At 37.6% G+C, this 15,618-nt stretch overlaps 1 protein-coding gene across 7 annotated transcripts in view; it reads left to right on the forward strand.

The window, feature by feature from the left end:
- The first annotated feature begins 427 nt into the window (after positions 1-427).
- NFIB (nuclear factor I B) overlaps positions 428-15,618 on the forward strand; it is a 274,434-nt gene continuing 259,243 nt past the window's right edge. For 6 of the 7 annotated variants that reach the window (XM_027792819.2, XM_027792821.2, XM_027792820.2 and 3 more), the window contains exon 1: positions 468-578. In XM_027792819.2, the coding sequence (XP_027648620.2) occupies positions 483-578 (96 nt within the window). In that variant the 5' untranslated portion in view covers positions 468-482. Of the gene's footprint in view, positions 579-15,618 lie in introns of all 7 variants that reach the window. The other variant, XM_027792825.2, reaches the window with a different exon arrangement.

Genomic DNA, 15,618 nt, shown 5'->3' on the forward strand with positions numbered 1-15,618 from the left:
ACGTGTGTGTGCGCATGGCATCTGAACCAGGCCCCCACCGCAGCAGCAGAACCAGCCTGTCCTTCCTGGGGGAGACACTAATTTGGAGCAGCTTCTTTCCCCTCCTTACGCTCAGGGCTGACCACGAACCATGTCAAACAATATACAACTGAGAAGAATGCAAATAAACTTTGGTCTGCATAGCCCAGCAATGCATCTAGCCGCCCACTTGTGAGATACTAAACTGGTGTACACATGATACACAAAGAATGCTGGCTAGTTTCACCAATCCCTTCAGACAAAAAAAAAAAAAAAAAAAAAAAAGGGGGGGGGGGGGAGAGAAAACCTGATCCTTGTCTTTATATCAGTGAGGTTGGAGTTCTTGCTAATAAAGGAGCTTTTCCCATGATGCAGTGTGATAAGGATTGGCCTACATGTAGCCCAGCGAGCCACTGCCGATGTTTTCTTGATTAGGTGTCTTATCTTCAATTGAGCTGCATCTGATGAAGGTTGCTGACAGCGTAATGGCAGGGAAAGCATCGGACAGCTCTATAAAATGGCAGCTATGCTATGACATGTCAGCCAGGACCTGGTGGATGGTAAGTTGGTGTGATAACTTTTTTCTTCCCTCCCTGGAAGCTTTTTTTTTTGCCTTTCTGAACTCCTCCTTCACTGTTGCAACGCACGTGCTGCAAAGTTCAGAGCGTGACAAGTTTCCAGCTCCAGCTCAGTGACTCCTCAGAGCTTCTCACCGTCAGCTAGATAGGGTTTCTCCGCTGCTGTAGTGCCATGGGCCTTCTTTGTAACACAGCAGCAAGGACAGTGTGGGATTTTTCCTTCTCCTTCTTCTTCCCCACTCTCTCTCTATTCTTTTTTTCTTTTTCTTTTTCTTTTTCTTTTTTGTTTTTTGTGTGTGAAATGCAAATTTTGCAGTGCTTGCCAAGCTAGTTGGTGTGAGAATGTGGAGGTGGAAGCAGTCACGGGAAAAAAGAAAGCAGTCTTGTCATCACGCTCTTAGCTAATTGTTCTTGAGTTGGTCTTAAAAATAGAGCAATCTGCCTCTTTATTCTGTTTCCTCTGAATAATTATTTAGAAAGTGTATTGTATCATGTTGTGAGCAGCCTCCTAATCAGTATTCGATTGTCCCCCACACTTCCCCTTAATTTGGAGTCCTCCTCCCTTCCAATGAATGCAGTAACTGGAGCAACTACTGATTAATATGCCGCTTGTCATAATTAAATTTAGTTAATGAGGATATGCATATTCAGTCCATTTTTTCTTTGTTTGGATGAGCATGGCTTTTTTGTTCATATTTATACAGCTGCAAATGAAAGCAGGGAAGTGGAAAAAAAAACCCTTACAGAGATCAGGGGAGGTGGACCCTGAGAGAGACAACTTTTTAATGTTGCCGGGAAAAGGAGCCCAAAACTTTATTTAACCTAAACAGTGGGGCTGGGAGCAAGTGTTTTGGGAACGAAAAGCTTTTCTCCTCAGCAGAGCTACACGAAGTTTTCTGCACATACTGATTTTGTTGCATGCGGACAATGGTCTCTTGTATGCAATAGCCATGCCATGAAAGGGACCTTCTGCTGGCTGGCATTCCATTATGAATATAAATTTCATTCTTGGGTTGCTTTGTCTGGTCATGTATTTTCACCCTTTTCATTCCTTCATTGATTGCCTTTGCTTGTTTGCCTGGATAATTATTATGCTTACTGCATGGGCTGCTTTTTCACAATTAGTACAGTGCTGAGACAATAGGCACTTTATTCTTGGGCGGTGGTTCTGGGGAGCACCAGTGGATAGCACGTCCCAGTGCCTGGACAAAAGGCAGCTTTCTGATTATAACTGCCTTCCTACACTGCTTTGCAACGACTTCATTATCTTTCCAAAGGTGGATGTTGCTATGTGCCTTCACTGAGGGTACCATACCTGAAGGGGGTATTTAATTTAAATTATGTTTGCTGCTTGTGATTGTTCTGTACTTCTTGCATACAGTGAAAGAGAATTTTTCTGTCTTTGCAACTTGTTGAACTATTGCGGTATGGGCATTCATGTAACTGTAAAAAGAACAGAGGAGAAAAGTAGATGATAAAAAGCTGTTCTGTGAATCTACTTTTTAGCTGGGAGTTATACTGTATAGTATTATGTTTAGATTCATGTTTAGCTCTTTATTCAAAATTTTTAATTGTAAGTGTGTACATTATTGAAAAGAACTTCTAAAGTGTCTGACAGATGTTTAGACACAGGCACTATGAGATGTTTGCGTAGCAGATTTCCTTAATATTGCATGTAGAAAGGCTTGGGTTTTTTTAAGGAGCATGTCTTAAGTTTGATAACAGTTTCTTTAAGGATAGCTTTCAGTAAGCTGGCATTGCTTCCAAAGGGAAAAGAAAATCAATACTTTCACTCTGTGCAGTATTTTATCCTGAATGTTAATCTGTAAAATGCAGGTAATATAAATGTTTACTGTCATGAGTGTGTATTTCATCCACACTTTAGAAAGGGAGTTTAAAAATGCTTTACTGTTAAGTATGGGTGAAAATCAAATAATATTTTAGCTGTGCATAATATTTTGCATCATATATTCTAATTTATAAAGTTGCAGTTGTAGAATCTAAAGTAAACCCATGTACAATGTGATTTTTTTTCTCAAAAAAAGAAGTACCTTATGCTTCAGTGCCACAGTGTACAAAATATTACCACAGAGTTTATTGTATAATTATTTTTAGTAAATTTCTATCAGGAATATGCAGTAAAAGTAAAACCTTAAGACTTCTGAGAGAAAAAAAAAACAAACAACAGGCAAAAATAAGAAGACGTCTTTAGTTTTCTGCTTCTGCTTTTCCTGAATGATTGTAAACATTGAATTGCAAATGCGTTGTGGGGAACAGGAAACAGCGTATTAAGATAGTTACTCATAGTTATAAAAAAGTTCATTAACAAACGCTATTATGACAGGCATCATTACAGAACTTGGTGTTTTTTTCATTACAGATAAGCTAGCTACTTTATAATTATTTTGCAGCATGGACATTCAACATCATACTTAGTTTGAATGTTCTTAAAATAAGGGGTTTTTTAAATTTTTTTTAAAGTAATTACATTAAAGCTATTGTTTGGAAAACAAAATTCTTTCTTTTTAAGTGGAATGAGGGTTTAGTAAGTTAAGTCTATGTTATTCACCTATGGTATTGCAGTACTACCGTATTATACTTTCCTATCTTACTGTTTATTTCATTCATATTCTTTTACTTAACTACAATAATAAAAAAATCATTTGATAAGGAAAAAACAAACAAAGAGAAATTACACACTCTCCATCTGCGTTCTTTTTGATATGGACATAATGACTAGAACACAAGAGGGTAAAAGTTTTGCTGAGAAGGCAATAAGCAACGAAGCGCAAACAAAAGTAAACTATTAATATATTAAATAACAATAAATACATGGAGAATTGTTAAACAGTCTCAGTCTTTTAGATGGTGTTAATGTGACCATCTTAGTTGTGGATCATCTTATTTTTGCACTTAACTTTGTGGTGAGGGAAAGAACATATTCAGTGAGGAGACAACCTATAAATCAAGTGCTGTTCAGTACAGCTGGCAAATACTCTAGAAATTTTTATTGAAAAATCTCCATTTAAAAATTGAGGAGGAATGAGGATGAGCATGTTTGAGAGGATGGTACCCACAGAAACACTGGATATTTTTTACTGTCTCTTCATTCATGGCAAAGAACTAGTATGGTGGTTTGTGACTGACTACAGATTTAAAAATTCAGATCTCAGTAGGTATTTACAAAACTTTCTGGCATTGTTATTAGGCTGCGGGTTTTGGTTTGGGCTTTTTTGTGGGAATAGTTTCCAAATATTTACATCTCAGGCACCTATTGCAAGTTACTTTGTTAAATCTTTGCAGAAGTCTGAATATGTTTCTGGTTGTCAGATCGTTTGCATGCAAATCTACAGAGTGTAAATACACATTCTAAAAAAATTCTGCTGCTTAATCTCAACCCCCTATTTTTGTACACATATATACATGCATGTGCAGTACAGATAGAAAATCAAAAATTGTCTATTCAGAATTGTTGGAAAAAAGTATTGAAATCACAGGTTTGTGTTAAGAACAATCCAGACACAACCAGGAAGTTCTGATTTATTGCAAATACTGCACATTTCTTCTTGTTTAATGGCTTGATCTTATGATCAAAAACATCATAACAAAGCCTTGGAACAAAAAGTTCATCAATACAAAGCTTATTACTTTTCTATTCTACTCTACATTGTCTCTTTCGGAAAGAAGTATTTTTTAAAAAGAGAAATTTCTTGTAGTATTAAGGCTGTATTAATAGGCCATATAATCCCAACTGGAGGTAAAAATAATAACAATTTAGATGCTATATTTCAGCGTTAAAAAAATTATTCCAATCCTAAATTTATTAGTAAAGCCAGGCTTTAATGTACTTTTTGATTTAACACAAATGTTAATCACATTCCAAGGGAGTTGCAGTATGTCAATATTTTGCAGCAGAACATCTGTGCAGTTTTCTAATTTGGATTAAAATGATATTCATAACACAACAACTCCATCAGTTGTTCAGAGGTACAGCTTGTTAATGAATCCTTTGTTCTCAATAATGACTTTTAATTAAATGATTTAGAAACAAATGTCAGTATAACTGTGGACATATTGAACATGCTGTGCTTATTCATGGACCTAGAACACGATGTCTTAATTCTATAAGTTTCAGGGGGAGGAGTGGGTAAAAGGAAGGGGTAGCTCAGGGTTATGTTCATAAGCTGTTGTTCAGTTTTCCTTACTTACACAAAAATTCAAACAGTGTATATAACTTAGTGTAAGATCCCTCATTAACCGTGTAATCCTTATTCTAAATGATCAGCTGAAAGATGCCTCTTTTAAGACACACTGTAAACTATTCTGAGATGCTAGAAGTATTTTGGGTTTAGTTTTTGTCCAGGGCAGTCACGTTTCAGCCTACAATAAATAACCAGCTCAAGTACTATTTATACTTAGTATGTCTCAGAATTGGATTGTTTAAAAGCAGAAAGGTCTGCCTGGGGAACTGTAAAACTTGAATGCCCATTAATTTCTAATGTTTGATGGTTTTTATTATGAAACAGGGGCATAACCTTCCTTCATTGAGGAAAAACCTAGAGGTAGCAGGGAACTTAAATGTTGACAATATGCACTAGTGTAGAATGAAGGTGCTGTTGTTCATGTTTAATTTTATTGCTGATTTTTTAAAAACGTGTCCTTTCAACCAAGAAAAAGATATCTGTGCGTATTCACAAACACATATTTTTCTAATTCCTCTGTGCCTTTTCCCTTTCAGTCCCTTGCATTTTGGCTATGTATTTCCAGCTAGGTGTGCTAACATGATGTGGTTTAGCAGCACCCTCTGAGTCAAACAAGTTTTTCTGCTTGTGCTTTGTACCTGTATGCAGCAAGCGTTCCACTCTGGGAGTCTGACAGTGCCTCCTTTTGTCTGCTCATTCTGGCAATGTTAACAGTTTTCTTATCAAGAAAGCTGTACATCAACAATGCCATAGACATACATTTGTGTGTATGTGTGCATGTGGCTGCATGTCTAAATATATATGCGCTCTGTTGGCCTAAGGCATAAGTTCACTGAAATCAGGACAAAACAACTATTTAGTTCGAAAGCATGCTTCTACAGCATGTAAATGCAGTTTTACTTTATATAACATGTCTGTAGTTTATACAACTCTAGCAGTCAAGACATAATTAACCATGGGGCTTCATGAACCTGTTCAGTAACAGCTTTTCTTTGTAACTTACCTTAACTTGTGCTATGATGGAGGAAATGCATGTATCAATCAAGCTATGACACCTTGCTGTAGCTGAATCTTCTTTAGGACCTACAAAATCTTACCCAACTCACAATAAAGTTGCTTTTTCTGTTCTGAAGTTATCAGTCTGTTCTTTCAATTTCCTGTGTTTGCAAGATACCCATTTTCTTTGTGCCAAGCTTTTTGTATTATGCAAAAAAGGTAGTTTTCTAGCTGGAATTTAGGATAATTAGTCTCTGATAGTGTTTGATGATTGTTGAGTCAAAATTCTGAAGAAATAAAGCTGAGTTTTCTACACTCTGATTGAAAGTTCTATTAAAACTGGAAGAAGTTTAAACTGCCAAGTTGCCCCATTTAGCCAGTCATATTCCGTTTGCTCTAGCAGAGTTGTATTCGTTTGTTCTAACTACCTTTTTCAGGTTTTGGAGAGCTCTGCTTTTACAACACCTTTAAAATGACCTGTTAGTTAACCACAGAAGGGTATTCCACAAGTGTCTTTCACTGGAAATAACTAACTCTGCTGATTCCGTACCTCACATTAAAAGTTAACATAGTTTCATAAATGTCTGAGATTTACTGCAACAGCCTGGAAGGCTGGCGAGCTTTGTATCCATCTCTGATACATCTCTGTAGACGTGCTGATGTTTCTTGAGCAGAGCTTGCTGCCTCAGCTTCCTAGCCACGGTATTGCCCTGTACATGTGTTTGCAAATCAAGGATTTCTCAGCTACGTCTTTGAGGATGCTGGGGGGTGATGGTAGTGTTTGTTTGTTTGTTTGTTTGCCTGCTGCCCACAATACCACTACGGTTCCTTATTTCATCAGCCATCGCTCTCACAGAGCAGCCTTCTCCCTTGCTTTAACAGCAGTCTAGGGCCCTGCTACACTAAGAAAGGAGAATATGCATATTCTGCATAAGTCTGCATAAACATATTGTGAGGTTATTTGGCCCGCCAATCACATTTATTTTTAAGTGCATTTTCATGGGTCTGATGTTAGACGAAGGCGTGAAATGGATCTGACCCTAAGGCTGGCACCCATCCACCCAGCCCCGATGGCAGCTGCGCCAGCCACAGCACTGCCTTCTACCTTACACCTGGGCTTGAACCACAGCGCTGCAGGGCGACTGCGCAGTCATAAAGCTCAGGGAGTTTCTGCCCTTGGTATGGGTAATTAGCAAGTTCAAGTGGCAGGTGAGGACTCATGAGGCAGAATCTGAACTCAGCCATCTGCTGAACTTGAATTATTATTGAAGTCTTCAGTAGCCCTCTCAGTTGATTCCCACCAGCAGCACCGTGATGCCAGTGAGCTTTTCACCTTAACCCTATTTGTGATGCATCTGACTCCAATTTCATGCTGTGACTTGTCATAAAAATCTATTCTTTTCAACCAAACTAGTTACGAACCTGGAAATTATTCCAGAAGGGAAAGCACAAGTTTCATCTAAGGCTGGGAGTGCCTTAGATAGGAAATATTAGCAAGAGAAGGGAAAAGAAGTTCTTTTATTCTTGCTCAGGTAAATTGCGCTGTAGTTAACATTGCCGCCCAAATTATTGGTGCAAAAACTTACTAGAACAAAGTGAATGTGTTAATAGCAATGACATGTCAGTTCTGAATTACTAGATGTGGTTTTCCATTGTGCTGCTAGAATTATCTCAAGGTATCTCACTGACAAGTGATAGGGTGGAATACAATCAATTGTTAGTGTTCTTTCACAAATTAATAAGCAAACTCATGTATCATTACTGACAGAAAATCTACACTGAGTAGCATATAACCATTCAGACTTTCAGTCCACCTAATTGCTTTATCAATGTCATTACCACGGCAGAAACTGTAGGGGTTTTTAAACTGAAACATCTTATTTATTCTTGGAGTGAATAATTTCATTTACATGGTATAATGCCTGGTATTTTTTATACAGTATTTGTAAATCTCTATATCACAAATGATACTGATGTGTAATTAGAAGATTCCTCATATCTAATGTGAAGATTGCGCGCTCGTTGACCAATTCTAGTGACTATTTTAATTTTTTTTATAAACTGTCAACAGCAAAAAAATGTCCATCCAGAAGTACCAAATGTGACAAGCATGGAAGGGAGAACACTGACCTGTATTAGCTCTTATGCAGCATTCCAGGTAGAATGCCTGGTTTCATCTCGTTCCAATTTAAACTGCTGCATTTGATAAGACCCAGTGAAGACAGAACTGCAGCTCACCTGTTTCTGACAAAGATATCCTAATAAATATTTTTTCCAAAACATTTTGGAAGTCACTCACACTTTTCCTTGAGCTCTCAAATGAGTTTAATAACTTGGCAGCCTTAGTAACGTTTGTTGTAGATGTCATATACAGGTATGTTTAGATTTGTTTCATTTTGTCAGCATATAAAATCAGATTTAGAGTCTTCTTTTTCTGCAGTAGTTTGCAACAAGAAAGTTGAAAAAGTACAGAAGAAAATCTGGAACATGCATTACTGACTATAAATAGAACAGATACATCAGTTTAATTTTTTTATATATTTTTTTTACTTCATATATTGTTCCTAACATTAATTAGAACTGTTTAAACTGACCATTTGAAAGAAGTGAAAGGGAGGTTGTGTTCTGGAGGATATTCAGGTAGGCTTTCTTAATACATTCCACAACAGTGGTAGTGCCCTTTGGTGCATGTTTGTATACATCTGATGTCCTCAATAGGGAAGGAGGGAGTTGTAATAGTAGCACAGGGCTTGACACAAGGAAAGAAATTGTCCAGAATTATTTTGCTGCTCTTTGGTGTTGTCATTCAAGACATGGATGGTGATTTACCCGCCCTTTACTGTCCTGCACTCTACAGATTGATAAACAATTAACTCATTACTTTTATCTTTTAATCAGGATGTCTTGATACACAATGGTGAATGCATCAGAGCCTTTCTTTCCCTATCAGCGTCCTACATTTTTGCCAACAATAATGAGCTGTCACAGTGTGAGTTCTAGAGGCGAGATTAGTGCATGGAAGAATGAGTAAACCTGTACACTAGGAGCATAATTAAATCAAGCAGAACATAATAACAAGCATGTTACAGCAGTTTGACATGAAACAGGGACAAACTTCAACAGGCTGCTGAACTGCATACGTACACAAAACTGTGCTTCACTGTTACACTTTAAAGATTAGCAGTCTTGGTGGTACCATGTTCATTACCGCCCAGCTTTGCATAGCTTGATTTCCCTGAGCGCGCTCTTAATGCAGACCATGAAGCATAAGCCCGGTGCTCTGTTTTCCACACATGATGTTTTTTGGTGGCACACTGTTTATATCAGAGCAGCAGGAATTGCAACAGCACCGTTTTGGAAATTGGCCTGGAGTGTAACAGCAAGCAGGTATGGCTCTAAGGTACGTAATCTGCTCCTGCAGGAGGAGGGGAGAAGCTGGGTGACTGATACCTCTAAAAAAACCTACTCAGGTTTCTCCTGCATTCCAGGCAGCAGTGGAAGAGAGAAATTCAAGGTTAGCAGTGAGGCCCAGAGTGGTGATTGCTTTGTAAAGAAAAAATTCAATTATGTGAAATATTAGACCTGTCTCTCTGCCTTAGCTCTCCTCAATCTATTTAGGGATAGTTAGGAAAAAAAAACGAAACTTCTCAACAGATGCCTGGCTGCCTGGGCACAGAGAGGAAAACCATAATTTGTCTGTAATCCCTAATGCAAACAGTTGTTCATTAAGAAACAAAACTAATGTAATCTTGATGATTTGCTTGGATTTCTACTCTATCATGGTGTTTTGTACAGCTGGCAGGCTAATGTAATTTTACTTAGAAACCCAAAGCAATCTGGTACTCAGACAACACCATGTAGATTTAGGTAAATTTGGGGCTCAGATTAGCATAATACTAACTAATCATGAATATCATTTGCATTGATTAGAGTATTGGGGAAAGATTGTTTTTAAATAGGAGAAAATTGAAACAAAGATTAAGGGCAAGGGCTTACAAACCCAGTTTTGCTTTATGCAAGAATATAACAGATGATTTCTGCTATAATGCCTAATATTTTAACATGTAAGTATTAATTAGAGTATCAGCAAAAGATTGTTTCTAATTGGAAGAAAACTGAATAAGAGATTAAGGGCAGAGTTTATGAATCTGCTTTTGCTTGATGCCAGTGTGCAGCAGATGATTTCTCCTATAATGCCAAAAAGCTTAATCTGTAAAGGATAGGGTGGCTAACACACTACATAGTAGAGACACTACAAGGATTTTTTTTCCAAATTAGGCTTATTTCATGCTAACAGAAAATTAAATGTTGTATGAACATGTCCGTGATATTGCTAACAAAATTAAACTAGTCAGGTAGAAAAAAATTACCTCTGAACACATACGCTGTGGTCTAAAATGGGACCGACCCTCATTGTTTTAGCATTTGGCATACCTGGCTTCTTAATATTTACAGTATTTCCAGGTTTATGAGTGCTTTCTTTTTTTAAAAAAAAAACAGAAGGTTGAATGTCTATGCTTTAGACTATGTAACAAATATATTCTAAGGCCCATCTATTTTAAAGCAATGATCCAGATATGCAACATCTCTCTTCCGCACATGGCTCTGGTCACTCAAAGCTTTAGGAGCAGATTTTATGGCTATTTTAAATATCAGATTAGGAAAATATTTATCAGGTATGCCTTAGCCTACAAATATTTTCAAGAGTTGCCTCTATGCTAATTATTAGTATTTATTACAGCAATACAGTACTGTAGTGTTACTAAGGTATACAATTTCTTCAGTAGCACAAAAGACTTCTCAGCTAGACAGTGCAATTTCAAAGTAATGCCTTGTTAGTCACTGAAGTTAAAGTAAAACTGGTTTTACTGCGTGTAGTAGCAGGCCTAAATTACAAGAGTGTTGGAATATTGTATAGTGGGGCAGTGTTTTGTGCATCCTTCGCATGCATTGCCTGTTCTTATAGGACTGATAATTATGACATCTATTCATTTGGAGACATAGTCCAAAATCTAACTCAATCTTGCCTCTGGCTAGACTCTTGAACTTCTACTTCATTTGAGTTCTTTTTTTGTCATCAGGCACTGAAAAACTATCAATACACTATCACACTCCGTTCTTCTAAGGAAAAAACACATTTGCGTACATACTGTGCGTGCAAAGAGGGAAGGATGAGAAACAGGCAAAAGAGATTGTGTTGTGGAAGTAGGACTGAAGTAATCTTGGTCTTTCTCAAAGAAGCCTGAGAGGCTTTTTAGTGTTTTTATAGTAGGGACTGAAGGAACTTTGTGCTGCTGTCAGTGATTTGAACTTGTGCATAGGTATCTTCTGTGAGACAAAAATGCAAGGTCAACAACAGCAGCCTGGCAGCTCAAAAGATCTTTTAGCCTTCTCATGTGTCAGGGCATGGGGTAGCATTGAAGGACAACATCCTTCAGTGTAATGTGACTACTTTATGAAAAGCAGTGAGATGAGTTTAGTAAGGTCTCAAGCCACTGAGGAAGTATTCAGGCTACATTCTGAAAGCATTTTCATTTTCTCAGGGCTGCTGCTTCTCAGGCTTAAGTAGTGTGCACTGCAGTAGGTTAATTTTGCCTTCCAAACAATGCCTTGTGAGAAATCCAGCATGTCAGCCCATTCAATCATTTGTGGATGTGTTTGTAAGTACCACAGAGTGCTGAGATATTTAGCGGCTTTTCACAGCCACTTTCACAGGAAGCCTATATTGATGTTGCTGGCATTTAATTTTAAGTGAACCTTCTTTTGCATGATGATCTACCATATCAGAGAAATCTAATGTTGTCTGGTGAAATTCAATACATGAATATTTCCCAAAAGCATAACTGAATAAGGAAAGGATAAGTATGTTTAATAATGTCATGTAGCAGTAGGGCTTGTATTTGACAATCTCCCTGCTCCTGCAGACAGCCCACACATACTGATTTTTACAGTACTTTAATGATGAGGGCAAATATTCAAGGAAATATCCTTTTCAGCAGGAAGAATGATAAGACTCTGTCATTTAAGGGCAAGAATGCTTGAATACATCTCCTAAGCTCTTTAACTGAGAAGAGAATATGCAATTCTGTCATTGGAAAAAACAGGAAAGGAATCCACAGTTTTAAGTACACCTATAGAATATTGCCCTAAGTAGTCGTTATAGGAATATCCACAGTATGCATGGCCACATAGTGTAAAAGGCTTTGAAAATAATCAAGCTGTCACTGAATAAGAAGCAGGTTAATTTGTCATGTGATGAGCTTTGTATCTTGTACTGATGTTTCTTAGACCAATTTATATGGAGTGTATCCCTCTACCCAGTGTTGCAGTGTGTGGTACAGATGCACTCCATAGCTGAAGCACAGCAACATGCCCTCTAGCCAAAAATCTGGGCACTATTGCTGAATCTAAATTCATTAGCAGTCCTGCTTTGTGCTGAATCCTCCTGCCAGGCAGGACAAATGTTGTAAAACATCTTTCCTTAACCACTAATAAATGCACGCAGCACAATAATTATGAAAGCTTCCCCACCTAAACAAAAAAATAACATGTAAAGCAGCTGAAGAAGCAGAGGCACAGGAAGGAGCAATAAGTTCCTCAAGTACCCCAGAAAGAACAAGATAGGAAATTTGATTTAATCAGACTTTAATGTCAATGTACTGTGGATGAAACTGCACAGTAAGAAGCACTGGACCTCTTACACTGAACAGAAAATGTAATTTGTTTTAAAAAAGAAAAGTTCCAAAAACACTCCAAGGTGGTGGTCTTATGAGACCTGTCCCTATCTTTGGGATCTATCTATGTCTGTGCTGAGTACACAGGAGAACAACACTAGAAAATACTGCGGTTAACAATTGTAAAATGCTTACTTTACCATAAATGTTAGCATATAGATTTTGCAAGTATTTTTACACAGGTTGTGTATTGTAAATTGATTTTCCCATCTAAATTTCCCAAGATTCAAGTATTTTCTACTTCACATCAGTGCAAAATCAACATTTTCCCTTTTTTGTTTATTTATTCCTCAGGACTGGGAAGGAGGAGGGGAAAAGAGCAGAGAGGCAGAGAGAAGATAGCTCACACATGGACTCACAGTAACTTGTATGTTAGAATCATAGCCAGGAAAACATATGACAAAGATTAAATTCCCTACTCTGCCATTTCCCATACCTGAAGTAGATAAAAAGTCATTGAATTCAGTATTATTTTTTTCTGCACATGTGCAAGAGTTTTAAGCGGGATCAGAAATGCACGCCAAGTTGTTTGCCAACTTGAAAAAATGGAGTGTAGGAGATAAGCCTTTCATCTGAGTGAAGGAGAACGAAGGCTGGAAGTTGGGTGTCCCACACTGATGATGTACGCTAGCCATCAAGCTGCTGCTGCGGCTCCTTTTCTTCCCCGCCCCCTTCCCCCCCTTTCTCATTTCATGAAAAATTACATTCTGCCTCTATTTCTGGTTAGTGTTTTATTTAAGTTAATTTCAATTAAGCTATAATAAAGTTAATTTTCTGTTGAAAGTTTTGATTTTTATTAATTTGGGTTTTTTGAGAAAAATCCTGCTGCAGCAAGAGTAACCAGCTAACTCAAATCTGTGCTTGGATGAGAAGTATGTGAATTCTTTTGTCACTGTTGAATTTTTAGATTGAAAATATTTACAGTATCAAGTTGAAGAACAGAGTTCTCACCTTTAAAAATATCTCAGCTGGTCACAGTTAGATCTGAAAATACTTGTGAAGGCATAGCACAGTTTTTAAGAAGTTGAATTCCTCCTGTCATAGTGTTTAAGAACAGTGGATACAAAGCAGTAAGAGACGTGGTCAGACAACCACAAGCAACTTTTATAAGCATTTTAGGAAGTTAAAGCTCCTCACCTGGAAGTTGTATACTCAGTGTTGATGCAGTACTGGTCTTGATGTGTGGGCTGGTTTTGGCAGCACAGCACGATTTGTTGCTTTACTCCAAGCCATTGTTGGAATGAAACTAGAGTTAGTGCATCCTAATACACAGTGTTTTGAACTAGGACTTAATAATTCACTGCACATAACACACTGGTATATTCAGTCTTCTTTTGAAGGGTAATGGGCTTGGCTCTCTCCAAATGTAAGTTTCAGTATAATAATTGCCTGAAACAGATAATAAATCTTGTTTGAAAAAACTCAGGTGAAGGAACATTTTGAGAAAGGGATAGTATTTATGGCTTTACTTTCCAGGAGTTCTTAGGTCTGTTCATTTTATTCTCAAGATATAATTGAGAATAAATGATGCTTATAAATCAACAAGCCAGGCAATCCCACGGTGATAATCCAATAACAGCGATCGCCACAGCTCCTACAACTTCACCGGATGATTTTTCTTGGAGACAGGCCAGGCACAAAGTTGCACCAAAGCGTTGCTTTGGCTCGTTCTTGGCGACACACAGGCAGGGATTTATCTGGTGGAAAGAGCTTCCTGTAGTGTAGAAGTCCACATCTGAGCAAGTGGCCGTAGGCTCCCTGTATGGTTAATAGCTACTAGATCAGTGGAGTTTGGAGAGGGATTTCTTCATTTAGCAGTTTAGCTGAAGCAGGTTAGATGAACAGGTTTTGTCTTGCCTGCAGTTCAACTGGTGGTTGTCCTTTTGCTCTGTCGAGCTACCTTCGTCTTAAGTATCATTTCATATCATTTTTGTTGGCTATCTGGAAAGAAACTGCACGATAACTTCAGTAAAACTTCCTCAGAAATCTCTGCGTCTCTTTAGAGTAATGTTACTTTTGTTCTGGCTATTAATATATTCTTAAGAAATTGATTTACTGAGCTGCCTACTGATTAGTTTACATGGGCACTGCACTGAGGAAGGTTTTTATGGAAAGCAGATTATTTTGTCTTCAGGAATGTTTGCTCAAGGGAACAAGGTAGTCTTTGTGCACGTTACTTTTATTGAAGATCTGAATTATGCTTTTTAGTCACATCCTATGTCCAACTGCAGCTGTTTCACTGCCTAACTGCGTTGTATGTTCTTACAGTGTCCCATGTTGTACAGAGTTGAGGTATATGAGAGAGAGTATTTTAAAACTGTATTATTGCATTACAGAACAGACCTCAGGAATTCAGTTTTGCAAGAAACTTGAGACCTTAATAAGATAGCATACTTTGAACTGCCTCCAAGCCAGTTTGCCCTCATCAAACAGGGAGTGAAAAACTTCCTGTAGGGAAGACTGTTTTTGGGGAGTACTTCAGGAACTTACTTCTCTAATTTACCTGAAACTTGAACTAACAACCAGGTGAGTAGCATCATATGTTTCAAAGGCAAAGACAGTTTGCTCTCCATTTCCAGCTCATGCACAGGTCATCAGGAGTAATGAAAAATAAGAAATTTTCTTTAAATTGTGAAATCACCACTAAGCGTTTAGAATATAAATAAAAATATGTTATTTTGCAAACCTTGATTTTTAAATGGTACTCAGTGTTACAGTGTTTCATATTCTTGTGTCTGTGAATTTAATCTGACACAATTAGTCCCTTGGAGGTAAGATGCATTGAAATAAAAAAGGTTTATATTGAGTGAAATTCTAGGAGCAGAGCTTCATTAACCAAGACACAGTAAGAGAAAATTAGGATTTAATGTCCTCTCAAAAAATTCTACCCTCCTCAGAGATCAGGGAAAGGCATACAAGGCCAATTTAAATCAAAGCTTTAGAGAACAGAGATTAACAGATAAGGGAACAAATATGCTAAAGGTTTTCTGTGGATAGCTAAATAATGAAGAACACTTGGAGAATATTCACACAGAGCCCCAAATAAAGCAGAACAAGACCTAATGTGCAGTAAGTTTTGTCAAGAGAACA

This window comes from Falco peregrinus, chromosome Z (assembly GCF_023634155.1).
Source record: "Falco peregrinus isolate bFalPer1 chromosome Z, bFalPer1.pri, whole genome shotgun sequence".
NCBI lineage: Eukaryota > Metazoa > Chordata > Aves > Falconiformes > Falconidae > Falco > Falco peregrinus.